The 27121-nt window shown below is 46.7% G+C and overlaps 2 protein-coding genes across 2 annotated transcripts; both read right to left on the bottom strand.

Moving 5' to 3' along the window:
• Nucleotides 1-904: 904 nt before the first annotated feature.
• On the bottom strand, nt 905-14042 carry ywhag1 (3-monooxygenase/tryptophan 5-monooxygenase activation protein, gamma polypeptide 1). Its single transcript, XM_070843571.1, has 2 exons — nt 13812-14042; nt 905-1656 (listed from the first exon to the last, which is right to left on the bottom strand). Exons 1-2 carry the CDS (start codon nt 13896-13898, stop codon nt 1000-1002), a joined length of 744 nt encoding a protein of 247 aa, XP_070699672.1. The 5' UTR covers nt 13899-14042; the 3' UTR covers nt 905-999.
• Nucleotides 14043-16947: 2905 nt separating this feature from the next.
• LOC139213456 (scavenger receptor cysteine-rich domain-containing group B protein) lies at nt 16948-26652 on the bottom strand. Its single transcript, XM_070844158.1, has 12 exons — nt 26517-26652; nt 25463-25495; nt 24956-24958; nt 24223-24261; nt 23373-23675; nt 23180-23248; nt 21408-21722; nt 19902-19970; nt 19017-19085; nt 18085-18399; nt 17382-17462; nt 16948-17294 (listed from the first exon to the last, which is right to left on the bottom strand). The coding sequence occupies exons 1-12, from the start codon at nt 26650-26652 to the stop codon at nt 16978-16980; spliced, it is 1749 nt and encodes a 582-aa protein (XP_070700259.1). The 3' UTR covers nt 16948-16977.
• Nucleotides 26653-27121: the final 469 nt, after the last annotated feature.

The raw sequence follows: 27121 nt of genomic DNA, 5'->3' as shown, positions 1-27121 counted from the left end.
CTGCTGGATAAGGGTGGACTCCTGATGATGTTCACTTGTTTTTTTCCTTTGATTTTATTTTGCTATCTAGATTTCTTTTTGCCAATCAAATGTTTTTCCTACAAACATGAGGAGCCAATAGAAGTTGTTATAGTAACGACAATACTGACAATAAGAATTAGGTGTCCAAAAACAGTTAATTTATTTAATAAAGCACATCAGCACATGAGAGGGACAAGCTGCACTAAGTTTACTTTATGAATTTGTATTTTTAGTTACAGTATGACTGTTTGACTGAGCTGGACACATACCTGACACAAAGCAAACAAAAACATTTCTGTTATCTTCAATAACAGAGACAACCTGCTGTTCACTCAGCGATCATAGTGTGGTGCAACTAAAGATGTCGGTACGTTTTGAAGTTACACGATGAAGGTCGACACCCCTAAAAAGCCCGTCTTCATCTCTGTAACCTGTCTCTCTCTCTGTCTCTCTCTGTCTCTGTCTCTCTCTCTAAGCAAGGCCATGACATTCAAGGTTACTCTAATTTTCTTGTTGCTCAAGCATCGAGACTTTCTGAGTGCTCCTCCCCTCACCAAATACAATAAGACAGCTCAGCTTCACTTGCGCGATAAGACCAGTCTCTGCCAGTGTGAAGGTATCCTTACCCAATGGTCACACCGTGATGAACGACACACCTCTTGCTTCTAAAGTGGTATTTTGGCAAATGCTGCAGAGGCTACCGAGGAGGGGGATTCATTTTTTTAATTGTAGGTTATTTCTCAAACTAAAATTGTCTTCCCTCCTCCGTTTTTTCACTTTTAATTTGTTGAAAAATAAAGAACAGCAGCCGCGTTAGTACCATCGGCTAAATTGGCCGCCGATGTTCCACCGCAAACCCCGCCCACCACCCACCCAACCCTTTTTTATTTTTTTTTAATTTCTAAGAACTTTTAAACTATTATTTTGTCATTTGTGAGCGCGCGTGTTGTGTTTTGGCAGAATGAGGTGTTGGACTCTTTAGTTGTTGCCCTCTCCTCCCTCGTCGTCCTGCTGGTCGCTCGTCCACAGCGTCAAGTTGTCTCGTAGCAGCTGCATGATGAGAGTGGAGTCTTTGTAGGAGTCTTCGTTGAGGGTGTCCAGCTCGGCGATGGCGTCGTCGAAGGCGGTCTTGGCCAGGTGGCACGCCTGCTCTGGGGCGTTCTGGATCTCGTAGTAGAAGACGGAGTAGTTGAGAGCCAGGCCCAGGCGGATGGGGTGGGTGGGCTGCATGTGCTCCTTGCTGATCTCGTGGGCCTCGCTGTACGACTTCTCGGAGGACTCCACCACCGAGGCTCTCTTCTCCCCCGTGGCCACCTCGGCCAGGTAGCGGTAGTAGTCGCCCTTCATCTTCAGGTAGAACACTTTGCTCTCGTGCTGCGTTTCGTTGCAGTTCTTGATCAGGAAGTTGTCGAGGAGGTTGAGCACGTCCTGGCAGACGGCCTCCAGCTCCTTCTCGATCTTTTCCCGGTAGGCCCGCACCATCTCGATCTTCTTCTCGTTGCCGTCGGCTGACGTCTTCTGCTCAATGCTGGAGATGACGCGCCAGGACGAACGCCTCGCCCCAACCACGTTCTTATAGGCCACGGAGAGCAGGTTCCTCTCCTCATTGGATAGTGCTTCGTTCAGCTCTGTGACCTGCCGAAACAAGGAAAGCAAAAATATGCAGACGTTATTAAATATGATGATAAGAAATTAGTTATAACAGTTATAACCTATAAAAGATGCTACAAACTACCAACACAAACAGTTTAATCCTGTGTGTACACGTCAATCTACAGCTGGACAACATCAACGAAGAAATGCAAAGCTACAACTCTGAAAACTGTCACAGATGCCTCCAGAAACACTTTTCAACAGCCGAAGCAACAGTTACTGCATCCAGCTGGGTAAACCACGCCTCCAGCTCGCTGACTGACTCTGAGGTGGCTCCTGATTGGCTGTCTGCAGCTCTGAAAGCTGGTTTTGTTTTGTTTGGACAGGCCTGTGTCTGGCTGGAGGATTTAATCCTTTATACCCCACTGGGACCGTGCAGCAGAGGCATCTTTACAGACCTTTTCTGAGTATAAAGCCTGTTGTTGCTTTCTTTTTCAGCACAGAATTCAGTTCCATGAGCAAAGCAGGGGGCCCAGGCCGATCACATGGAGCAGCCCTATACAATGGCCTTACTGAACGCTATATCAGTCAACATGAAACTAGTTCTGGGTTTAAACCCGAGGGGATTGTGCTGTTATTCCTTCCTTCCTTCTTTCAGGAGCTGCCATTATTTTTAAGCTGTAATGACCCTAGAAAACAAATAAGAGGCTGAATTTTTATTTCTTTTTAAACTTGAGTTTTTTAAGATGTGTTTTGGGAACCAAACAATCCATGTTATGGAGACCCACTTTCATTCAAAATCTCTAAATGCAGCAACATTTGTTTGGATCTTAATCTTAAGTCATGTTCTAAAAAGCTTTGCCTTAACAACAAGTTAACTGCTTCCTTTTTTGGTTAAACAACACTAAGCATCCCCAGCCATGCTAGCAGCTCCATGCTAACAATGCTAGCACAGTAGGGCTTTGAAAATCCAAGCATGCTAACATGCTCACGTTGACAATGCTAGCTTATTGCACACCATCTTAGCTTAGCACGTTAGAATGCAAACATTTGCCAATTAGCAGTTGACACATGAACTAAGCGGAGACTCATGGGAGTGCCATTAGTGTTACCAGTGTTTGGTCATAAATCAAAGTACTGGACAAAATAAACTTTGACCAGTTGATGGTAGAGTGAAAAAGTTGTGAAGAGAAGTTAAGGGCTTAAGTTATTAGTTCATCCTGAGGGGGGCATGAATGACCGATCTATCCAATACACAAATATGACTCAAAACCGCAAGTCAACCTCATGGTGACACTAAAGAGGAAGTCAGGGCATCGCCAACATCACTACAATTCATCATGTCTATTCAATCCATCCACAACATGTTAAAATATTTCACAGGATGAGAGAAAACTTTGACCTGCTGGTGACACTAGAAGAAAAATCAGGGGATCGCCTGAGTAATTTGGATTCATCCTCTGAGGAACATCAACGCCTGTTAAAAATTTCAGAGCAATCTGTCCAATATTCATCATTTGTGGACCAAAGTGAAGAAAGTGGTAGTGTGGCTAAATATAGTAAAATATTCATTATTCTGTTTCATTCCATGTTAATCTGTTTGCTGCGTTTATGTATCCTCTTCTTTGTCTTTTAAGTACCAGGGTGGGGTCGCACTCTGCTGCCGCAGTGTTAGAAAGGCACTAACGGGTCACTTTTGGAACTTTCTAATCACATAATTAGACAAATATTCCCTGGAGGTTGTACTGCATGATAGCGTAACGTGCAGCATCCTCGACACGTGGCAAAGGCTCGGCATCTTTCTCAAGGACAGACGAGCTTAAACCTGTGACCTGTGAGGGCAGCACGGTCCCTGTGAGCAAGCTTGACTCCTAATCCCTGCTCCAGTAGTCCACACTGTCTCTAGTCATACAGACACATGACTAATCATGTGTTGTCTGTCTGAACTCATTCTCCGCATACATGAGCCCTCATACACATCAGCAACAGCTCAATTCAAACAGACCTGACCATCCTCTTAAGATTATTTGAACCGTTAAAGGGAGGGAGAACGATCAGTGATGCAATCTCCTGTTTCCATGGCGACTTCAAAATCTGCTTCGCTTGTGAGAGCCATACCATCTCTGCTGGAGACGCTGGCCACAAGCTGCTGGTGGCAAGGACGCCGACATGGCCGACGGTACGGAGGAAGCTGCAGCACTGTGGGCGAGGACAAATGCAAACGGGCCATCTCATGTCTCACACCTTTCAGCCGACTCGTACGGCGGCAGTCAGTCCTGGCAGCCTTGTGTTCATGATGAAACATAGGGGGGGCTGCTAAACCACAAGCAACCTTTTTGCTTCAATCATGCTTCAAGCTAGCTGGTGTCATGCAGGGCCAGATTTATGGAGGACATTCATGCTCCCCAGAGGATGAACCATTTCCATTTTGAGCTTTCCTCACTTCCTTCAGGTCAAATTGTCACCTGTAGCTTAAATGTTGTCTGTCCAGACTGAAATATCTCCAACACTACTGGAGGGGTTGGTGAAGCTTGGTGATTATCTTGACAACTATGGGATGGACTGTCCTAAGATTTTGGTGCTGATATTCAAGGTGCCTTGAGGATAAATTCTAATGATTTTGACATTTCATCTCATGCCGTCAAAATGTAATTTGTCTTTTGGTTGGTGGTTCATGTTGGTAGGTGCTGATTAAGTTATTGTGAACCTCGTACATGTTACCTGCTGAACAATAACATCCACATGTAGCATGTTGCTTAAAGCACCACTGTGTCTGAGCTGCTAGCATGGCGTCAGACTCCCGTGGTCACCAGAGGACGAACTCTGAACTCTGATGGCTTGTTTCTGAAGCAAATACTCAGCTGAAAAGTTCCACATGTACATTATAGATCTAGAAGGAAGATTGACATTGGTTATTGACACCCTTAGACCAACTCTGTCCAAAGGGTAACTAGTGGCCAGACTGCATGGAACTTTTAAGGAAATTTCTATCTACGCAAAGTTATCCCATTAATTTTTCTGTAGTGTCGTCCCACAATCAACCAAAACCAGGCCCCCTGTTCCTGTTTCTGTTCCTTCCTTTGCATTGCAATGAACAGTGCAGGCTCTAGAGGAACACTAGCTGGACAGACTTTTGTGCTTGCTCACTAGGGAGTGTTTCTACACAAGACGTTGTAAAATTTACAACGAGCACAAATAAAATGACCTCTGTACTGGAAGACTATAAAGACAGACAAACAATGAAATGCCATCCGTTGCGTAATGACCCTGCTTACAAGCACAGGATAAAGTCACCCTGCCCACCATTAGTCCATTGCTGAAGCACAGCCTCAGCTCTTTACCGCTCTATACCATAGCCCATTAAATTACAATTAGCGTAAAGGAGCATCTGACCTACACTGAATGCAACAGGCAGAGTAGGTCAGCGGTGGAGCAACAGAGAGGTCAGAAAAACACGGCCTGAACGGCACGTCTGTAAAAACATGGCTGCCTTTGTTTCAGAAGGCTGCAGGGTGAGCAGAAAGCCCTGACGGAAGCTGCGGTGCGGCGATGACAATGGAGCTCTGTCTACCCGTAAAGCTCATCAATCGCGCATGCTCTCTCGTGACTCATCCTTGCACAAGGCAGTCAAACTTCCAAACAACTGAGTGTTAACACAAACAAAGGCCAGGCAGGACAATCAATAATTTCCTCTTTGACAGCTCTCTGCATGGCCATTAATATCCACAGGAGAGATGGTAAGAGCTGCAGGGCTGGGCGAGGGAGAGGATATGTTGGGCCTAAGTAGCGGCTGGGTTAGAACTCAATGGCTGCCGCCTTACATTTCCATTTAATGGATTACAATTCACATAATGAAGGCTTGCCACAGTCCCACAGCTCCCCATTTTTCTTCCTGTTCCATGCTTTCCTTCTGTCTTCTCCTTGCTCATTTGCTCTCACTCCCCGGTCTCTCCTAACCTGATGTGACAACCCCCCTGCCGACCCTCTTTCAGGCAGCGGAGCACAAAGGCGCCGTGGACTACCTGACGTCACTGGCGGTGTGAATAGGGCTGGAGCCTGGTGCTAAGAAAAGGGGGATGCAACGCAAGGGGCTGTGTGTGTGTGTGTGTCTTAGTAATGGTGGCGAGGAGGAAGCTTCAAGTGTCTCTTTGTTGCTACGCTACCACACATGACAGCAGTTTTTCTGATTGGAGCTGATGTGGTTATCAAAAAATATGAAGGGTTGATCACTAAAAAGGAATTAGAAAGATATGTGGACCTAATTAGGCTACAGGACGGCTAATCCATGCTGGAGCCCTCTCATGGTACTAGTTCTCTGCTGTGGTGACAACAAGACAGGCAACAAACAAAATGACCAGAAGTGAAAGTAATAAGATGGCCCCATGACGTGCTGGTGCATGTGTGACATCTTACTGTAATGGATTATTAAAAAATAGATCTGTGCTCTGCCTTTAGAGGCCCGAAGTGGATTATGATAGCTCCTCACCTTCTGTGACTCCTTGGCACAAAATTACACATCTGACTGAATTTAATATTACACCGTTAGACCTGTAATGATTAACGGACCATTAAATTATTAAAACTATATTCACGAATACAAAGAGAAAGTCGTTGACATTGTGACCAGTTTCTTGAATGTGAATATTTTCTGGTTTCACAGTAACCTGAATATCTTTGGGTTGTGGATAAAACGAGATCTTAGAGGATGTCACCTTGGGCTTTGGAAACATGGATCAACAGCTTTCAGCATTTTCTGACATTTTATAGACACTGACTGACTAATCAGGAAAACAATCAACACATTAAGCAGCAATGAAAATAATTAGTTGCAGCCCTGACTTATATTACTGGTTATCTGCTATGCAGTAATTACAAAGTTACGTGAATAAAACCAAATGATGGTGTTACTAGCAATGATGGCACTGATTTTATTGTGTAATAGCATCACACGTGGTCACAGACTGACAGGCTGACGTTTCACACTTGTGTTTTTAGGGCTGGTAGGTCTCTGTTTATCAAAACCACTGTTTTCATACCTTCAGTGTCTGTAATAAATCTGTAGACTCTTTCAGTGGCATGAAATCCCACACAACTAACTCATCACAGTGCAATAAAGCAGCAACTTCAAACATTCTTCAATAAGCATGTTGTCAAGTGACATTTCAATCCATGAACGAAGAAGACGAGACATTATAAACACCTGAGCTTAGCCAAAATGAATAGGGGGGAAATTAAAAATCTATGTCCTCCACCAAACTCCCCCTCGGACGGTCACTGCGTCCTCGTTTGGCCGTTCACAGTCTGTGTAATACAGGTAAGTTAACATCTACAGGCGACAGTAGGCCATGTGAGGGATAAAGTTAACAACACAAACACCGAGGGGGGGTTCAAGCTCATCGGCAGTCATTAGCTCATCTCTGTATCAGCTGTATAATTCAGAAAATGCGGACAATGGATGGTTTCTGTGTTACAGAGCCCAGTGCTTACGTAACACAATATAAATGGAAGACTGGCCTTACTGCTGTTTATGTTTGGAGCCAGTTTCATTGATTGTAGTGGAAGCATAGTGTTGCAGCTTGACCTACATTTCATTTTCAATCAATTAAAGGCCCATACAAGGACTCGCAAGGCAGACAACCACGGTAGTGATGCTTTGTTGCTTTTTTCTTTCACAATCTAATAGTAATTCAACACATAGTCCAATTAAAAATATTAATTGACAGCACAACTGACCAGACCAGTTTTACGTCATGCTAATGCATTACTACAGTTTCAGTGATGGAATGGGACACTAAGGACTGACACATCACATATATAACATTATTCACCACCTGTACTGGATAATGGCAGAAACTATTGTCACGATTCATCTCATCCAATCTACCTGCGGACAGACTCTCATTTTAGTGGTCACGCTTCAGCTACTGCTGAGACGGTGAAATAGCATCCAGGAAGTCAAGCTCACAATTGCTCTGAGCAGCTGTATCACTTGAAGGTCTCTGGTGGAGTTTTTGACCACTAGTAGTGTTACGGAGCAACGTTTTCATTTAGTCTCTATCGTGAATGAGCACAAGAAGTCACATGGGCACTGTCCATGCAGGTTTTACCTCCAGAGCCGTACATTAGCTCTGGTTACTGCCACCGAATGAACACATTCCCCACTGAACTGGCATAGCTGACACTAAAATGTGGACTGTAAAGTATACAGCAGCACTCTCAGTGCTACTGTACCCACTCTTTTACACCAGTGTGCTGCTCCACAGTTGGTGCTGCTGATGGGCAAAGAAACGGAGCAACCCAATGAGATTGGAGGGGGAATGGACATTTCAAATATATTTAAAAAATGGCTGTGCAAACGTTGAATGTCAGTGTTTGTTGCCATAACACACCGTGTGTCTAGTGAGGTCTGACAGTAAACAGGCTTTACATCCCACAGGGCACCTTTAATGGCAACTAGCTGATGAGCTGGGCTGATACCACTGTACCTGATGGGAGCAGCGGGGGGGGGGGGTAAAAGTGGAATTGTGAATATCCTAATAGCATTCTGTACATGCTTTCACACCCCACACTGAGAACATGTTTACAGTAATCATAAAGCTCTGTGAACACTTTTTCCTGGTTCCTCTGAACTGTATTACTCCATCGGTCAGGGTAGACGTGATCCCACTGGCATTAATGTCACTGCATTGCCATCGTACCAGCTAAGTGATGCCATGAGATAGTAAGGTGCTGTCTAACACTCAAGTTCATTTCATGACACCTGAGAACATTACTTCCTTCTACAGCAATATGTGCAGAATTGGAGTGATTATAGTGTGTGGAGGAGGGAAACTTTTTTATTTTTCGTAGTGTCTTTGTGACTCACTGCTGAGTCAAGACTGTCTGAGATGTCCTGAGATGACATTGGCTCATTCATAATTGGACTGAGGTTTAGGAGTGTGTTCAGATACTTCAGAAATAAAGAGATAGGGTTGACGCTTCCTGTGCCCCCTGGACAAAAACTCCAAAATGAGGATGACGGATGAGGATGAACCAGAAAATTGGAAATGGTGACTGAGGGAAGACATTTTCTGGGGCTATAACCCAATTTCCTAGTTTAGAAATCGACAACTAACACGAAACTCATCATAGGTGTCAAAAAAAGAAAAAGTAATCAGACTTCCATTGACATCGTGGGCACATTTGGAGACTTTAAATCTCATTTGATCTTGATGGTGTCTCCCACTCATCCCACTCACACCCACTCCTATGGAGACTCTGATCACTCCAGCATACGGCAGGGATTTCTATTGGAAATGTGTCCTGCAGCAAAAGTAAGACACAGGTAGCCCAATTATTTAGATTTACGCAGTGAGAAGTCACGGCGGGTAAAATTCGTACGGATCAAGTCCGAGTTTTTCTACCAGCTTATGTTGTTTCCCATAGCAACAGACAAATCAGAGCTGGGGTGTCAGACTTCACAGTAGCAAGGACAGTGTTGGTGTTTACGGGCCAGATTTGGGGCAATTTTAAAAAATGTTATTAATGGTTAAGTACAACCATCACACAGGAATTTGTACGGCTATTTGGTGCATGTGAGCGTTTGTTGGCATGCAGTTACTGCATTCTTGTGCGTAGTTAGGCCCTGTAAGAACAGCCTCACATTTCTGCACTCATTTCACAGTGAATAATGCTGACGACTCAGTCCCACCTGCCCTGGAGCGAGTATGTTCTGAACCTGCTTCGTTTATGTGTTGGATCCTGCTGGATCTGCAGGATCACTCAGTACTGGTACAGATCTAGAGCACGTGACCGTACACACGTGGGACACCCAACCCTTTAACTGTTTTTACTGCTTATCTTCAGATGATCAGTCAGACAATTGGCTGTTCTGTTGCACCCTGAGATGTACAGACATGTAGGCAGATAAAACAAGTGCTTCGTCCAACCCAGCCAACACGATATTGTACAGTCACTACATATTAAGCACAGATTTGATGTACGGAGCAGCTGCAGCACCACGGATCTGTTAATGCACTGAATGGACTTCCATGGGGGAGTAATGCATTCAGTTCATTAAATGTGATGGAAGCCCTGGCTCTCTGTGCCATGCACTTCCTAAGACAAAGCTCTCCAGTCGGGGGGGGGGGGGTTAGGGGTGTGTGCGTGTCAAAGCTTATTCAAAACAATGATGTCAAACCAGCGCATCATACTGGCCATGGTCACTTGGTTAAATCAGTCCTACTCCAGCTCTTCTCTTGCTCTGGTCTGCTCCTTACCCCACCCCCACCCCCCCCACCCCACCACCACCCTGTGAAGGAAGCACCTTTTGACAGCTTGTATCTCACTGATCTCGTTCTCTCGGTCCTGACCAAAGCTCATGACCCTAGGTGAGGGCTACAGCGTGGTAGAAGTGGGACAGCTTTGTATGACCAGGACAAAAACTGTCTCTCAGCTGCTGTTGCTATGGGGCTCAGGGTGTCAGGTGATGGGAGCTGTAAAACCCCTTTCAGACACGAGTCCAACTCACATCTGAGGTTGGTCTGAATGGAGCAACACTCATAAAAATGTTTTCTTGACCCAACAGGAGAATCTAACATGATCTAGAAACGGCCTTATTTTGAAAGGGGACTTCAGCTAATGTAGAAAATGAACTGAAGCGTAACCCTTGTTTTGTAGTTACTGTGTTTGTAGTTTTACTAGTTACTGTAGGGAATCTAATTCTGCGTACTGAGTGACTCCTTGGTTCTCGAGCCACAGTGGCAGACTGAAGACTGAGCAGTGGTCTCAGTGGCACATCACACCAGGGTTTGTGTGGACAGAGTGTGAGCCTGGTGTGGCTCACACACAGGCAGCATTTGGTTTTGCTGCTTGAGAACCTTGAAAAGTCTTTCTGACATTTAGACTTTTTTTCTGAGGGTATCAAGGGTAAAAGTTTCCTCCCAAAATGGCACGTTGGGTTCTTTAATTGCACAAACGGCAAAGTGCTGATAGTCGCAGGTTCAAACCGAAAGGAACAACCAAGTCACTGACATTCAAAATGTAATTGTATCCCTCTAGAAAGAGGTTGGTAAAAACCCTCTTCTTAGACTTTAATTGCATTTCTTTTATTAAAGCTGGTTGGTTGAGGACTGTTGGGTCAGCCTTTATGAGAGAATCCTTTCTATATCAAAGGGCTGAGGCACTGAGCCCATGTGGATACGATGATGTAAGAGTTGCATTAGATATGCATACTGTAGTACCGAGGTCTCTGACATGAATATTCAGTATTCAGTCACTCCCCAGAATGACTCGTTAACTGTGTGCACTTCAAAGGAGCAGGCATTTTGTCATGTGTATACTTTAGTATTATACAGTAGCACTGAGAGTGCTGCTGTATACTTTACAGTCCACATTTTAGTGGTAGCTATGCCAGTTCAGTGGGGAATATGTTAATTCGGTGGCAGTAACCAGAGCTAATGTACGGCTCTGGAGGTAAAACCTGCATGGACAGCAGGGATTCTAACTCTGGGGCAAATGTGTGGAAGTGCTGACATTTACCAAATTATTGGGGCACAAAATATTTCTCGGTGATATTTTTGTGGATTTCTTTGGCTTTCAACATCCCCTTTACATCATTTACAGTCACAGGGATTTTACTGAACAACCAAAAACCTCATTTTGTGGCTCTTTCATCGAGTCCAGGACCCTCTTGGTCCAAGGCTAATGGATCACTACAGACCCACGCACAGACAGCGTTGTGCTCTGTAAAGAGAATACACACCAGAGGGACACTTCAAAATATGTTGCAAGCAGCTGGGTGTGTGTCACTGATCAGCTGCTGATCACTCATGGCCACCCCTGACAGACAGACGGACAGACAGACAGACAGACAGACAGACAGACAGACAGACAGACTCTAGGGCTGCTCTCACAGAGCTCTTAAAGATGAACGTGGAAAGACATGAGATGTGATCTTGATCTTTTTGTTGAGACAAATGATAGAAAAGAACTGAACCCGTCTCCCATTTTAATGTTGGTGACTAAAGTCCTTTGATTCTGGCTCCTAAATAATGAAGAACTGTCCCAGATAATGAGAATAACTTCAATAAATCTGATTTCTCTTCGTCCCCGTTTTCTCCTTAAAGACATACGGGACTAAATTGTTGATGCTGTAAAAATCTACTGGATGGTGAGACATGCTGCCCTGACACAGACTTTACTATCATCCTAAAAAGGCAGTGGTGAAAACACAGCACTGCTTCCTGAATCCGGGGGGGTGTTGACAGTCCTCCTGAGGGGTGGGTGCACTGCCTTGTTCTGCGATCCCGGTTATTCGGATCCGTTGCCATCGGGGCGGTTACCATGTCTGCAGTGGCATGGGATTCCCCTGAAACGATGGGCGAGGCAGCAGACACACCCCGCTGCCCAGTGCTGCAGAGAGACTGGCTGGGTGAGGGGCAGCTCTCTCTCTGACTCGGCACAAATGGGAAGGGGTGGAGCCGGGCCCCCTCTGGCATCACCACTCCAGCCTGGTCCTGGAGGGCGGCAGCACGTCAGCGTGGCCTTACTTGCTTACTTGTTGACTCTTGGAGTTGAGGCCATTGTAAGAAGGGAGCTTCCACTAACCTTGATTTGTCTACTGCTGAACACACCCACTGTCCTACACAGCCGGGGCCACCGGGACACACAGCACCTCTGTGGTCACTCTCAGTGGAACATGAAAGAAATGTGGCACAGAAACGACAGGCCTGTGGATGTCAGGGTACCATAGGTGGTAAAGACGACTAGAAACCCCTGTATCATCACTAAGAAGTCTCTGTTCAGTACCCAGGAGCACAGTATGAACTCCTGCACACACGGTGGGGCCATTCTTTGACATAAAGGACAGTGGGCCTTTCTCCCCCAGCCTGTCCCTTCCTCTGTGATCTGACTGCCCAGACAGAGCTGCAGCCTTTGTGGAGCCCTGATGAAACGCTGCCTCTGAAATGGTGCACTACGGGCGGGCCTGTGCTGCATCTTGGCAGATGCTGCGGCACGCCTCAGTGTGGGGAACCTGCTGGAAGAGGTCGAGGACGCAGGGATGCGGCTGCGTCCACAGCATCGATTAACACGGGAGCTCCGTCATGCTACAGTTTACACACACACACACACACACACACACACACACACACACACACACACACACACACACACACACACAAAATGCTGCAATATGACATCCACGGAGCTTTCTGGAAAGCTGTCCGTCCACCAACACCCACGTCTGAAAAAGGTGAGCGCATGTGATCATATGTTGTGCGCTGCTTCTGCGCAAATCGATTGCGATCAACCTTCAGCCAACATTGCTGCCCTCAATGCGCCAAAAGGAAGAGAGCAGCCAGGCTGCTTCTGCACGTCAGGCTGCAGGAAAGCGGTGCCCCCCCACTAAATCGATGGCTCATTATTTCGAGCACCGTGCAAACCGGAACAGCCCGCGACGTCCCTCTCATCCTCCTCGCGGGGCCGCCGCTCATCGTGTGCGCATCTTTCCTGCCCGCCCGCCCATCCCGGCTCCCTTCGGCCATTTAGCCCCCGTCTGGTCCTCACACACGGTGAAATCACGTCCCTCCCTGGTTTTTGTGCCTTCATTCTCCTCCGGGTGTTTCACCACCGAGCAGCCCGTGAAGGCACCGCCCCAACATCAAACACGCCGCAGTCCAACCACCACCACCACCACCACCACCACCACCACCACCACCACCACCCAGCGCTCAGCCCGCAGCAGAGCCGCTCCGCTCACAGCCCTTCACCTCTGACATGGACCGGACCGGGCCGAAGGCGGAGGCTCCCCGGGCCCCTTCACAGCCCCTTCACAGCCCCTTCACAGCCCGGTCACAGCCCCTTCACAGCCCGGTCACAGCCCGGTCACAGCCCGAACCTCAGCCCGGCACTCCTCCATCCTGCCCGCGCGGACCGTCCTCACCCACGCGCTCTTTAATCACCACCTTCATACAGTCAACATGGGACCCTGACACGGACCCCCAGTGTGGGACCCTGCCCCTGCTGCCAGGTCAGCTAGCACACACACTGACACACACACACACACTGACACACACTCTCTCACACACACACACACACACACACACACTGACACACACACCCGTGTATCGATGAGGTCACTCCGTGACAGAGGGTCCTCGGACCCAGAGGGTCCCCGGACCCAGAGGTCAGGACAGCAGCAGCCTGACGGTACTCACCGCTTTCATGGCAGCAGCCATATCATCGTACCTCTCCGCCTGCTCGGCCAGCCTGGCTTTCTGCACCAGTTGCTCGCGGTCTACCATTTTAGAAGTGCGTGTTTGTGTCCTGCGCGTGGGGAGCTCTCAGAAAGATGGTTACTGTGAACGTCTCGATGCGGAGTAGCGGCGCCGGGCTCCTCTCGCTGCAGCTGCTGCCTGCTGTCTGTGTGCCTGCCGACGGGACACCCCTCCCCCTCCGAGCGCTCTCCCCCGGTTGTGTCACCACCCCAAAGAGGCGTGTCTTCTCTGAGTGATGTAAGGACCCTGGCAGGCCGGAGGAAGTGGCAGTCCAGCCCATGGCCTCCCAGTCCGAGGAGCAGGGAGTGTGTGTGTGTGTGTGTGTGTGTGTGTGTGTGTGTGACTGTGTGTGTGTGTGTGTGTGTGTGTGTGTGACTGTGTGTGTGACTGTGTGTGTGACTGTGTGTGTGACTGTGTGTGTGTGTGTGTGTGACTGTGTGTGTGCGCGTGTGTGTGTGTGACTGAGTGTGTGTGTGTGTGTGTGTGTGACTGAGTGTGTGTGTGTGTGTGTGTGTGTGTGTGTGACTGAGTGTGTGTGTGTGTGTGTGTGTGTGACTGTGTGTGTGTGTGTGTGTGTGCATGTGTGTGTGTGTGTGCGCGTGTGTGTGTGTGACTGAGTGTGTGTGTGTGTGTGTGTGTGTGTGTGACTGTGTGCATGTGTGTGTGTGTGTGTGTGTGTGCGCGTGTGTGTGTGTGCGTGTGTGTGTGTGTGTACATGTCAGACGTAAAGCTCCACTGCCCCCCCAGCACACACTGCTCCACTACCTCTGTAGTGAGTGAGGTGCTGTGGGCCTGTCTGAGTTGGTGGCCCCGCCCTGATTTGGTGGCCCCGCCCTGATCAGGGCCCTGTGTCAGAACGTGGCCCTCCTGACTTAGACCACGGACCAAACTTCGCCGTGGAACACTACAGCTGTAGAGAAGCAGACATGGTGCTGACAGACGGAGGAACGGAGGCTCACTTGTGTCCACGTCGCCCCCAAAATGTGCTGAAATCAGAATGCATGGCACAAAGTGCTGTCCTCACAGTATATCTTTCAGGATGTGTTGTCTCGCCCCCCTGATGTTCACTACATGCCATCGAGGTGTGCTGCTTTCAGGAGCGTGAAGCTTTTTGTTCAAAAACAGAAGAGACGCATTGTTTTCACCAACTGTAGGACACCGAATGTTCCATGTGTGATGTGGACATCAGGTACTGTTCAAATAAGAGCACAGGTCTTCAGTGCCATTGTTGAGAGAGCGATTGCAGCCAATAAATCAGCCGTCCTGTCCTCGGGCCGGCTGGCCGAGCCTCCTTCAAAGCTCCTGTGGCTGATAAAGAAAAGACACACCTGTGGCCATAAAGCAGCTCCTATCTTCTGTGTGACATGACTGCAGTGTTGTTCGCAGGCAGAAGAGGTGCAAACAGATTTAGAAAGTCCCAGCAGCTGTTCTCAATGGAGTAGTGGTGCTGTGTTTTTAATATTGGTGTAGAGTAACTTTTTGTGAATGTATATTAAAAGGTGTATTTGCCCCCGTGCAACAGAAAGTGCTTGTGAAGCCACCTTTGTAACCCTGGATATGCCGTTTGCTGATGTTTGAGGGTTGTGACTGAAGGTATGAGGCGGCCCCAGAGCTGCTGATATGCCGAGTCATTTTATCATGAGTCATCAAACACGCCCTTATGCAGGCCGCTCTGTTTCCCCGTCCTCGGAGACGCTGGATGCTTCTCAGTCTTTGCTCCTGAGCCGTCCAGACTGGACAAGCTGCTTTTATTATCTACTAACCACATGCAGATATCTGCACTTTCATTTGGCTCCAAATGCCAATTTAAAATATTGGATCAACCTTTCTTTCTTTCTTTCTTTACAATAATTTACTAGAATATTTATATATTGCTTTATCTGTTTCTGAAATTTAGTTTAAAAGGAAATTCCAGAAGTCCTCCAAGCTCATGCAGAAAATCAATATTCTCAGGCAACTTGTTCACTACAGACTCCTCCATAGAAATGCAATCGAACAGTATTTGCTGTGGTTTCCTCAGAGTATGAATAATCAGCACACTGGGGTGGTGCAGCCACAGTGGACAGAAGGAAGAAAATGTGAAATAATTCCCGGTGTCACGTGACGTCTAACTGCTCCTTCATGCTCTCATATTATGTCACACATTTTAATGTGATGGAACTGTTCGTATGTTTTATTAGACTATGTCCACTTTACAGTTTAATACCACATTCTTTACCAATAACTCGGTCCATTAGCTCACTGTGGCTAATGCTAGCTCATGTTGGCAAACCTCGGATCACTACTGTTGTGTAGCTGAGATCACTGCATCGGTTTGGTGACTTCATTCTCTGCTGTACTGTAATTACATTTTAGCGTTAACCATTGTTCTCACAGTTAGCTATCAGTGTGCCAACAGTGCAGTCACCATCTTTCCATGGGCCAATTAAGAAGCAGAGAAAATAGGTCAATGGTAAATGCAGATACTCATTTAAACTGATCTTTTACACCAAAAATATATTATATACCGAAAAATAAGAACATTTATTTTGTCACATGTCAGTGATTATTAGTTACATTTATTTATATAATGGATTACAGAACACAAGTAACACATCATGTACTAATAGAGGGAGAGATGCCGTGTATTCACAAGCTGGTTTTACCTGTGGCTGTAGCATATACTCTTTCCCATTTATTATTTCTGTGTGTCTTAGCACACACAGGCTAAATGTGGAGATGAGTCCACAGAAATGTCTCCTTTAATCCACATAATGATTAATTGATGGACTTCCGTCAGTAAACCATACTCAATCATCAGAGAATCACATGTACAGTAAATAAGTCAACATTTTGGGGCAAAAAAGAAAGAGAGAGACGGGCAGTTAAAAGCTTTTGTTTGTCTTTGTTTATCAAATAAAAAACTGTGTACACTGTATTTTATATCATATTTATTTATAAAGTGCTTAATAGGCATAGATAGTTTAAAGTATGTAATCATATATTGTCATATTAGTTATTCTGTGTCTGGTGGTGGTGGAGTATTCCCTCAGCAATGTGAAAGCTGTTATTTACATAATGTATACAAGTCCCAGGTTGGTACGGTGGGAGTGTGCTTCTGCTGAAATCACGACAGCGAGCAGGTGACGCTGGCATCTTCGGAGTGGAAACAGTTGTGCACGTTCCAGGATATATGGGAGCACTCCTGCAGGGAGGCCTCCCCACCGCTGCACTTGAGATTGTCCAGCAGGATTGTTCCCGTGCCGGGCCCGAAGAACGCCTCCCCCTGAGCCGCCGTGGCCTCTCCGCAGCCCAGCTGGCGACACACGACCTGAGCGTCGGGGAGGTCCCAAGCGTCATCGCACACCGTGCCCCATCCAGAGTTGGAGTACATCTCCACCCGACCCTCACAGCGGTGCTGGCCACCCACCAGTCTCACCATTCCTACGGTTACAAACCAGAGTCACGTGAGCAGAAGAGTGTGAAGTGTCTTTGAGAGCCAGTCTGCAGGAGATGGCTTGGTGGACGTACCTTCAGCGGGTTGTGTGGTGGTGCTGGGTGTCCTCTCTGTTCCTCTAAAGTCACGTCCATTTGCAGTGTGGTAATCAAAAGCTAAGGGAAGGAGGAGAAAAACAGAGTGATGCTCCTGGTTCCAGAGCCTATTCATGGCATATCAGGTCACAAAAGCAATAGCAGCGTCTCTTATAATTACTCCAGTGATCAATATGGGGAGCCTCTTTCTTAAAGGCCACAACACAGACACACACACGTTTCAACAACTGCTTTTGATGCTCATCGCCCCCCCCTTCATCCATAAAGTGTGTCCCTTTTGCCAACAGCAGCCTTTAGAAAGCAAATGTATCATCAACTACTCTGATCAACCTGAAACCAAGGGTGTGCTATATAAGCAAAGGGGGGAGTGTGTGTGTGCTTTGATTTAGTCTGAAATTCAGCCTGCAGGCCTGCAGTGATGCTGACGTGCCTTGACTCATCCACTGTATTTTTTATGCTCTCTGGGCTGTCTCCTCCTCAGGGCACTACAGTCATACATTGCAGCCGGACAGCTCAGCTGGGCGGCCACAGATGACTGGCTGAACAGGAAGTACGAGCTCTCAATGGAATTGATGACTTAAGATATTTTGTGATACAGATTCCCCCTTTGCTCGGTGCTGTATGTGCACACGAGCCCGACGGAGCCTGCTTTAGCCCCACGTGATGTCAAGTCATGTCTTACGTGCACAGATGACTCCAGCGTCCTCATGATGGCCACAGTTGTGCTGACCCCAGCCCAGGTGGAAGCACTGGGACAGCTCCGCTTCGAAGCCGCCGCATTCCACATTATCCAGCAGGATCGGACCCACGCCGTAGCCGAAGTAGGCCTTGTCCTTGACCGTGATGGCTGGGCCGCAGCCAAGCTGCCTGCACACCACATTTGCGTTGGTTATGTCCCAGCCATCATCACACACAGTCCCCCAGTACTTTCCGTAGCGGACCTCTACGCGACCCTGGCAGCTACTGTTACCATTCATCACACGAATCGATGGTATGCCTGCACAGGGATAAACAGAGAGGTGCATCACTGCAACTTCAGGGTAGAAGGGGATTTTCTGACAAAATCCATAGGGCTGGAATTCACATAAAAGGTTATAACATCTCATGGTCAGTCCAACGTTAAAGCTAGAATGAGTAGGAGTTGGCGGTTGCAGTTTGGAAACAGTATTCAAAGTTTGCCCCTCCTCTCCGGCTCAACACCACCAGAGGGAAACCCCCCCTGACCGTGGTCAGGGTGCTCGCCAGGGGGTGGGAGCCATCCCCCGACTGACTCTCCTTCTGGAACAAGCTTTCACCTCGCTATATTTCAGTTTTTTCAGCCATGTGTGCTCCAGTTTCAAAGCTTCCTTGTGAACACAGGCTTACTATGTGGCCTCTGGTCCCTGCTGGCCTGCTGGCCAAAGGTTGACACCCAAAGGTCCCGAACACAGCAGAGGGAGAAAAGCAGGAAGAGGGCAGCGTGGACACGCCTCACACTTCTAGTGGGTCATAACTGAAAAGGATTGTTTTTGTGGGAATCTATACGTTGTTGTTCTTCTTTTAGGAAAATCCTCCTGTTACTGCCTTCAAATCAAACTGTAGTTGTGTTTACAAAGCAGGGATCACTGTTGTTACCTTTAGTCTGGGCAGTTGTGGTGACGGTGGTTGTACTTGGTGTCGTGGTGACTGGAGCTTGTTCTGTTGCTGGAGGGAAGATGTAATAGAAGACAAAATGACTTGATTTGGCTCAACATAATGATCACAGTGAGGTTCCTCTGCTGCACACTTCCACCTCCATGTTCTGTGGCCCTGTGGCCCTGTGACTGTTTCAGACAAGGGGGAGAAATGGCTCCCCCTGTTGGTCATTTGGTGAAAGTGCACATTTCATTTTTACTGAAGGAAAAAAAACAGCAAAGCAAATTGGGCGCGTGTGTGTGTGTGTGTCTGTGTGTGTGTGTGTGTGTGTGTGTGTGTGTGTGTGTGTGTCTGTGTGTGTGTGTCTGTGTGTGTGTGTGTGTCTGTGTGTGTGTGTCTGTGTGTGTGTGTGTCTCTGTGTGTGTGTGTGTCTGTGTCTGTGTGTGTGTCTGTGTGTGTGTGTCTCTGTGTCTGTGTGTGTGTCTGTGTGTGTGTGTGTGTGTGTGTCTGTGTCTCTGTCTGTGTGTGTGTGTGTGTGTGTCTGTGTCTCTGTCTGTGTGTGTGTGTGTGTGTGTGTGTGTGTGTGTGTGTGTCTGTGTCTCTGTCTGTGTGTGTGTGTCTCTGTCTCTGTGTGTGTGTGTGTCTGTGTCTCTGTCTGTGTGTGTGTGTCTCTGTGTGTGTCTCTGTCTCTGTGTGTGTGTGTGTCTGTGTCTCTGTCTGTGTGTGTGTGTCTCTGTGTGTGTCTCTGTCTCTGTGTGTGTGTGTGTGTGTCTGTGTCTCTGTCTCTCTGTCTCTCTGTCTCTGTGTGTGTCTGTCTCTGTGTGTGTGTGTGTGTCTGTCTCTGTGTGTGTGTGTGTGTGTGTGTGTGTGTGTGTGTGTGTGTACCTGCAGTGGTGTAGGTCCCAAAGAGCCCTCTCTGGATCTCTGTTGCCAGAGGTGGTACAGTAGTGGACCCTGAAGTGGGTAGAAATGCAAACACAATAATTCTCTCTAAGCGCTGTTGAAGCTCCACGATCTGGAAGTGTTACTGCTTGTCACTAACACAGATACCATCACTATAGTATTGTCATTAGAAACACTTTCCTCATTCAGTTCATCCCCCTGAGAATAAATCCATACATTTATTTGTAGCTGAACATTATAAACTGGTTTATTCTCTAAATATTCCCACCACTAGTATTTCCTACTGCCATTAGTGTAACCACAGCCAGTGGTAGAGGAAGTTCTTTTACTTCAGTAAAAGTACTAATACCACACTGTTACAGGTAAAAGTCCTTCAGTGAACATGTGACTGAAGTATGTCTGTACTGTAACCCCATGTGTCTGTACTGTAACCCCATGTGTCTGTACTGTAACCCCATGTGTCTGTACTGTAACCCCATGTGTCTGTACTGTAACCCCATGTGTCTGTACTGTAATCCCATGTGTCTGTACTGTAACCCCATGTGTCTGTACTGTAATCCCATGTGTCTGTACTGTAATCCCATGTGACTACAGACACTGTCACATATTCTACCTGAGATTATTATTTCTCATGAATGAATGTTGGTTGAGGAGCTCATATTGAACTATTTTATTTCAGACTTGTTTTCATTATCTGCTGATTATTTTCTCCATGTATTGATTGATTTATTGATTGGTACAAAGTCTGGAGATGATGAGAAATGCTGTCACGGTGATGCAGAGTCCAAAGAGACACCTTCACAATGCTTCTTTGGGCCAACCAACAGTCCAAAATTGATTAAAGTCATTTAAACATTTAAGATGCTGGAGCTATGAAACGTTTTTACATGATCAACGATCCCACTCGTTGTCTGTTCATCTTCTGTCCAACAGCTGATTGGTCGATCGCCTGTTTCAGCTGTGCTTGTATGAACTGTTGGGCAGCACTTTGGATTTCTTTTTGCTTTCTAATTTTGAGCTCCTCGTGTGTTTTCTGTGTAAAGTATTCACTGTTAGTGAAGTTAAGTAAAAAAGCACAATATTGTGCTCTGAGATGTGGAGTACAGGTGGACAATGACAAGAAAATACTTAAAGTACCTCAAAATAGTATTTAAGAAAAGGAGCTTGAGTCGATGCAGGTGGTCACATTCCCTCACTGACCACAACTACTGATAACTGCTGCCATTCTATCATCAGTAGACAGAAGTTAACAAACTCTATGATAAATGGTTGTCGAGCAGCTTTCAGCCAGCTGCCGTCAGCCGCTCCGCCATTTTGTACAAACTTTCATTTGTTGATGTATTTCAGTCAGAGCCAGACATTCACGCTCTCCAGAGGATGAACCCTCCGAGTTTGCCCTGACTTTTTCTGTGGCGCCGTGAGGTTTACATTTGTGGTTCTGATAGATTGTTCTAACTTTGGTCAGGTAAATGACAGAGAGCGGCGTACCGGTACAGGTGACCCCGGCGTCCTCGTGGTGGCCACAGTTGTGTTTGCCCCAGCCCAGGCTTTTGCATCTGATCAGTTCCTGTTCGGTGCCGTAGCATCTGACGTTGTCCAGGAGGATCCGTCCGGTTCCGTAGCCAAAGTAGGAGTTGGTGTGTGCGTACACCGCACTGCCACAGCCTATCTGCTGGCACACCACGCGGGCGTTGTCCAGGCCCCAGTCGTCATCACACACTGTCCCCCATTTTCCATGGTGGAAGATCTCCACCCGGCCCTGGCAGGCGTTCTGTCCATTCACCAGACGGATGGTGCCGTCTCCTAAACCGTGAGGGAGAGGGAGGGAATTATGCAACACCTCTTAAGCCTCTGATTTGGGGGCATCAGTAGAAACGCTAACTGCAAGGATTTGTGTGTGTGTGTGTGTGTGTGTGTGTGTGTGTGTGTGTGTGTGTGTGTGTGTGTGTGTTGAACACAGAGGAAATGACACTGATACAGAAAGACGAGGAGGGTGTGGGCCTGTACAACACATTCTATGGCTCCAGAAAAAGGAGTTAAGGTGAACATCTGATATTTCACTGAACACATGTTGTCATCTTATGCCTTGACTCGGACAAAAACACACCTTTAACGGTGACAATAGACATTCTCATGTGTCCATCATTTAAAAATGCTCTTCACCTGAAAGGAAGCCGGCTTCACTGCCTCCCCAGTGGGCTTTACGGACGCCACCGGAGAATTAGCCAGCTACGTCACATGGCAACTAAATTGGATTCTGCTCTAGTCTCTCACGATCCTCCCGGGAGCTGAGTGAAAAAACAACAGGGCGACCACGACAAAGGCCAGCGGCAAACAATAAGGATGGCCTGGAATTCAAGCGGCCTTTCAGGCGCATTGTAGTTCCCCTGAAGATGTCCAGAAATACAGGAGACTTCCCACTGAAGAGCCTTCGATGCTGTGTCCACAATTTAACATTCAGTTTAATTAAATAAATAAAATAATTAAAATAAAATATTAAATATAGTTTCTAGTAAACCTGTATGGGTGTGTTGGAACCACGCAATTACATTATTAAGGCCACGTTATTAACGTCATTCATCATTTAATGAAACCTGCCCTTGCATTTTGTAGCAACATCTGGCATGCCACCTGTCTGCTAAGTGTGTGTGTGTGTGTGTGTGTGTGTGTGTGTGTGTGTGTTGAGTCTGATCCTAGGGAATAAAAACCATCTGATCAAACAGAAAAAAGCTGCTCTGAACACACAACATATTTTCTATATATCCTCTACAGTGAAGGAAGTTTTATCGGCATTTTCAAAGTTCACTCATCAGAGCGAGGTGTTCACGTGAATAACGGTCTGATTTATTAATCTAGCAGAGTGATGATGCAGCATCTGTCCAGTGGAACCAACCCCGAGCGCTAAGAGACACTATAGAGCTCCTTATTGCTGAGGGGAACTAAGGATTCATTGAATTTGGTTGGATTTCTTTGTCCGTTCATCACTTCTGGACAAGCAAACTCTTTCACAATACCATCAGTGCAGCTTTAAGTTTCTGCAGGAAAAGGTTTCTTATAGTCATCTACTGTTGTTTTCTCTAGCTTGGGTTCTAGATGTGTGCATCCCCATGTCCCCTAGTTTATTATCTCAGAATGAGCGTATTTGTCTCTGGATTTTGGCCATTTGCCTCTCTGTTTTTAAAAAAAGACCAATTCATCCCTCTGACATTTTAGGTTGGCAGGAGACCAGTCTCATTTGGATAAAAGCAGGGAGCACTTACGTAAACTGGAGTTCTCCCGGGGCGGTGTGGTGCGATCCTCAGAACCTTTTGTCCCCACCACTGCTGCTTCTAGTGGCAAAATACGAAGGGAGCAGGGTTTTTAGTGGCTTTGTACTCTTTTCTTTCAAGGGTTACACATGAATACTAGATTCACCACCAGCTCAGGCAGCTTAAAGTTGTATAAAGGCTTTACCTCTGCAGGTGACCCCCACGTCCTCATAGTGGTAGCAGTTGTGGACGCCCAAGCCTTGATTACGGCACTGGCTGAGGTCCGCTTCACTTCCTCTGCAGTCCACGTTATCCAGCAGGATGGGCCCAGTGCCTTGTCCAAACTGAGAGCTGCTGCTCACGGCTACAGCCACTCCGCAGTCCAGCTGTCGGCACACCACGTTGGCGTCCACCATGTCCCACTCGTCGTCACACACCGTGCCCCACGAGTCATTGTAGCGCACCTCCACTCTGCCCTCACACCTGTTGCGTCCATTCACCAGTTGTACTGTGGAGAGACGAGCAGGCAATAGCTGTCAGGGTTTCTCCCGCTTTGCCACCATTGTTTAAACATAGCTCCTTTCTCTCTCCGTGACTGAGACCAGGATGTCCAGGTTGTTTGGTTCTGATTGTGCCACCTGAAATCTTGAGGCCCATAAAAGCTCTACTGTGTGTGAGGGGCATTTTAACAACATGTTTCTATTTGGAAAAAACTGAGCCGAGAAGACGGACTAGCACGGCTCTAATGTAATGACAGTTAATAGCAAGAAAAAAATCCTTGTGGACACAATAAACCACATGACTCCTTGGAAGAGAGTGAGGTGGATGCAGGACGGTGGGAGGTTACATAGCAAATAAGTGGGGATTAGGGAAATGGAGAGCTGGGGAAGTGACCTTGTTTAAAGAGCCCCAGGCACTGATCTACATTCTGTACTTCTCTTTCACTGACACTCAGCCAGACGCCAATTGTTTTCGTGGCGTGGCCTGGATGCTGACATGTTTTTGTGAACACTAGTGTCCAGACAGGTGGAGGTAGCTGTGCAGCTCACACTTACCTTGGTACTGCGTCTTCATGGGGGTCTGCACGCCATTGGCTGAAAGCAGAGGGAGGAGGGGATATGAGAGAGAGAGAGAGAGAGAGAGAGAGAATGGTGAAATTATTTGTTGAAAGGAGGCTCTTGGCCTTCCATAGTTACAGTACTCTATATCTACTATATCTATTTTCCTGTAATATTAGACGCAGACTGAAACCACAACAGGAGGCCTGTTCAGACCACGTGCTGCACCAGCTACAGCACAAGTATGTTGTGTTTCTTTAACTTTGCTTACTAGACATGCTAGCAGCATTACAAGGGAGGGAAAGTCACCAACTGTGTGGATTACCAAGAGCTTGTGGTGCATACATTTATGTTCCCTGCAAGATGAGCTTTGGTTTCTGATCACATACTGTAGACTGTGTAGAAGAAGTGGATGTAGCCACTGTGACATTTAGTCTGTGGACTACCGCCATGACGCCTTGAGTCTGGATCTTTGGCCGTCACCATCTTGTTTTTTTTGTTCATGCCTCTGATCGGTTAAGTTTAGGCATGACCCCTGGTTTCTTAGTCACAAGGTAGCCCGGCCATGAAGCATAATCTGCTTTATCATCTAATGTACTCTAAATGGAACCATTATCTACAAATGAACGATGTATTGAAACACCATGAGCTTTTTGTGTTGTGTAGTAATTAGCCTATGTTAGCATGCTCACATGTTACGCTGACAGGATGGTTATCATGGTGAACACACCTGCTAAACATGAAAGCACTGCTGGGAATACAGCATCTAATCAAACCGCTTCATGCTTGTGTTGTGCGTGTGTTTCTGACGTCAACAGATTTTCATATGCAAAACACAGAAGGTCCAGCATATTTTCCCATGTGTCACAAGAAGTTTCTGGGACTGTATAGAGGACAGTCCAACGCCTGAAGACTAATATCTCAGGTTTCAGCAGCTCACAAAGACACCAGAGGGACTTCTCTAGCCATCACACCCAGAGTAGGTCAATTCACAGGCTTCTCCCGTTTGTTTGTGACGTTGGGAAATGTAGGCTACAGTATATGCTGTACTGTATATACTATACTGTAGCCTACATCTAAGCTATTTACTATTTTCACTTCAGGGGCTGGAAATGATGACACCTGTTAATGGTGTCACATGCCCTGGTTCTGCCCTGGTTTATATTCCAGGGAGACACACTTCTTTTTGTAAGGAGGATCAGGAAGCAAACATGTGATTGAATTAAATATTACTTACTGGATACAGCTCGTCTGCTTATTTTCATGTCTCCTGAAATTTGAATACACAAAAATGTTAGTACAGAACACATTTGGAGATCTGTTGGCTCTGTCAAGATCCTGGCCCGAAAGGCTGGTGTCAGCACATTTGAGTAAATTGGTCTTTGTACATTTGTTGGTCCATAACGTCCAGTGAGTGGAATTGATTCTGGCTCCCTTCAAAATAACTGCAGGGCTTTAAGCCAGCATCCACTGGTAAACACTGGGCGCTCAGAGACGGTGGACACAAAAGCACTCATCCACAGGGAGTTCACTTGCAGGTACACTCGGTTCTTGAACATTTTTATGGCCCACACTTATGGTTAAGCTCTGACACACCAGAAAACATCTCATGTGTCCCATTCTGTTTGAGAGTTTGGCTCTAGTAGCAATTACCTTTGAAACAAAAGTTTAAAAACATGTATTTTCACATCTCAGAATGAATTTAGCAAAACCTTAATTGTCATAGTCAACAGGCTGAATGTTATAGTGTATAATAACATTAAGATAAAATCTGGGAATCGATTTCAGTCTTCTTCTGGTCCTGAGCCAGTGTATGTAAAATAGCCCTTAAGGAAATGCTATACTTGAATGAGCTGTTCTATCGGACACCTGGCACTGAGAACTCTTGAGGCCTATTACTTTTCCATATATATTTCATTCACATTGTTCCCGCCAACAATGAGAATGCACCACAAATATCAGAGGAACTGTCCTTTATCCAATGGAAAAAAAAAACAGTTACATGATGTTACATGACTTCACAAGTATAAAGGAAATACAAACACAAATGACTCATGTCAGACTGTGCTCACCCCAATAACTGCTATCGCTTCAATAAATCATTACATGTCAATATCTCTCAAAGACAGACCCAAATATAGGAAATACACGTCAAACACCAACGACACCCTCACCCCTACTTACATGTGGTATTCTGTATGGCAAAAGGTGTCTTCCTACAGTCGGGCAGGTTAGAGGGAGCAGCAGGTCTAACATGGTACCCCCAGTCCCGACCCCACCCACACACTCACCGAGTCTCAGCAGCACGCTGACTGCCACCAAGAAGAGGGAGCCCAGCAGGGACAACAGGAGCCAGACGGCCGGATTCCAGCACCTACACTCGCTCTCCACCACACGCTGGCCTCGCATGGCTGCCTGACCGACCATCCGCCTGCAACACACACATTCACACGCTCTGAGTGTCCCAGAGTCCTGCGCTGTGTGTGACCGCACGTCTGAATGTGGCACACTCTTCTACTACTACTAAAACAATCACTACTTCTGCCCTGGTTCAGAGTAGCCTAATTCTAGCATCGGATTGTTTTCTGTGGTGGAGCCTGCAGCAGTTGTTGTTGCCGTAGTAGGTATTGATGGTAGTCTGGGGTCAGGCTTGGGAAATGTGTGGCTCAAAAAGAAATGGTTTACAGAGATCAGGTGGTGCACAACACTCCCTGTGGACGTTAGAGAGCCTGTGAGGAAGTTCTTATAGCAAACAAACGAACAAATCAGATTAGATTAGAACAGATTAGAAACATAGTGTCGCCCCAGTTTGCCAGACACAGGCATGTGCCACTGAAAAGTGCACCGGTTGCCAAGAAAACACGGTGAACAGGGAGTCGCATTACACTGCTGTTTT

This window comes from Pempheris klunzingeri, chromosome 14 (genome assembly GCF_042242105.1).
Source record: "Pempheris klunzingeri isolate RE-2024b chromosome 14, fPemKlu1.hap1, whole genome shotgun sequence".
Lineage (NCBI taxonomy): Eukaryota > Metazoa > Chordata > Actinopteri > Acropomatiformes > Pempheridae > Pempheris > Pempheris klunzingeri.
The sequence above is the reverse complement of the archived record's forward strand: the minus strand, read 5'-3'. Positions and strand labels throughout refer to the sequence as shown.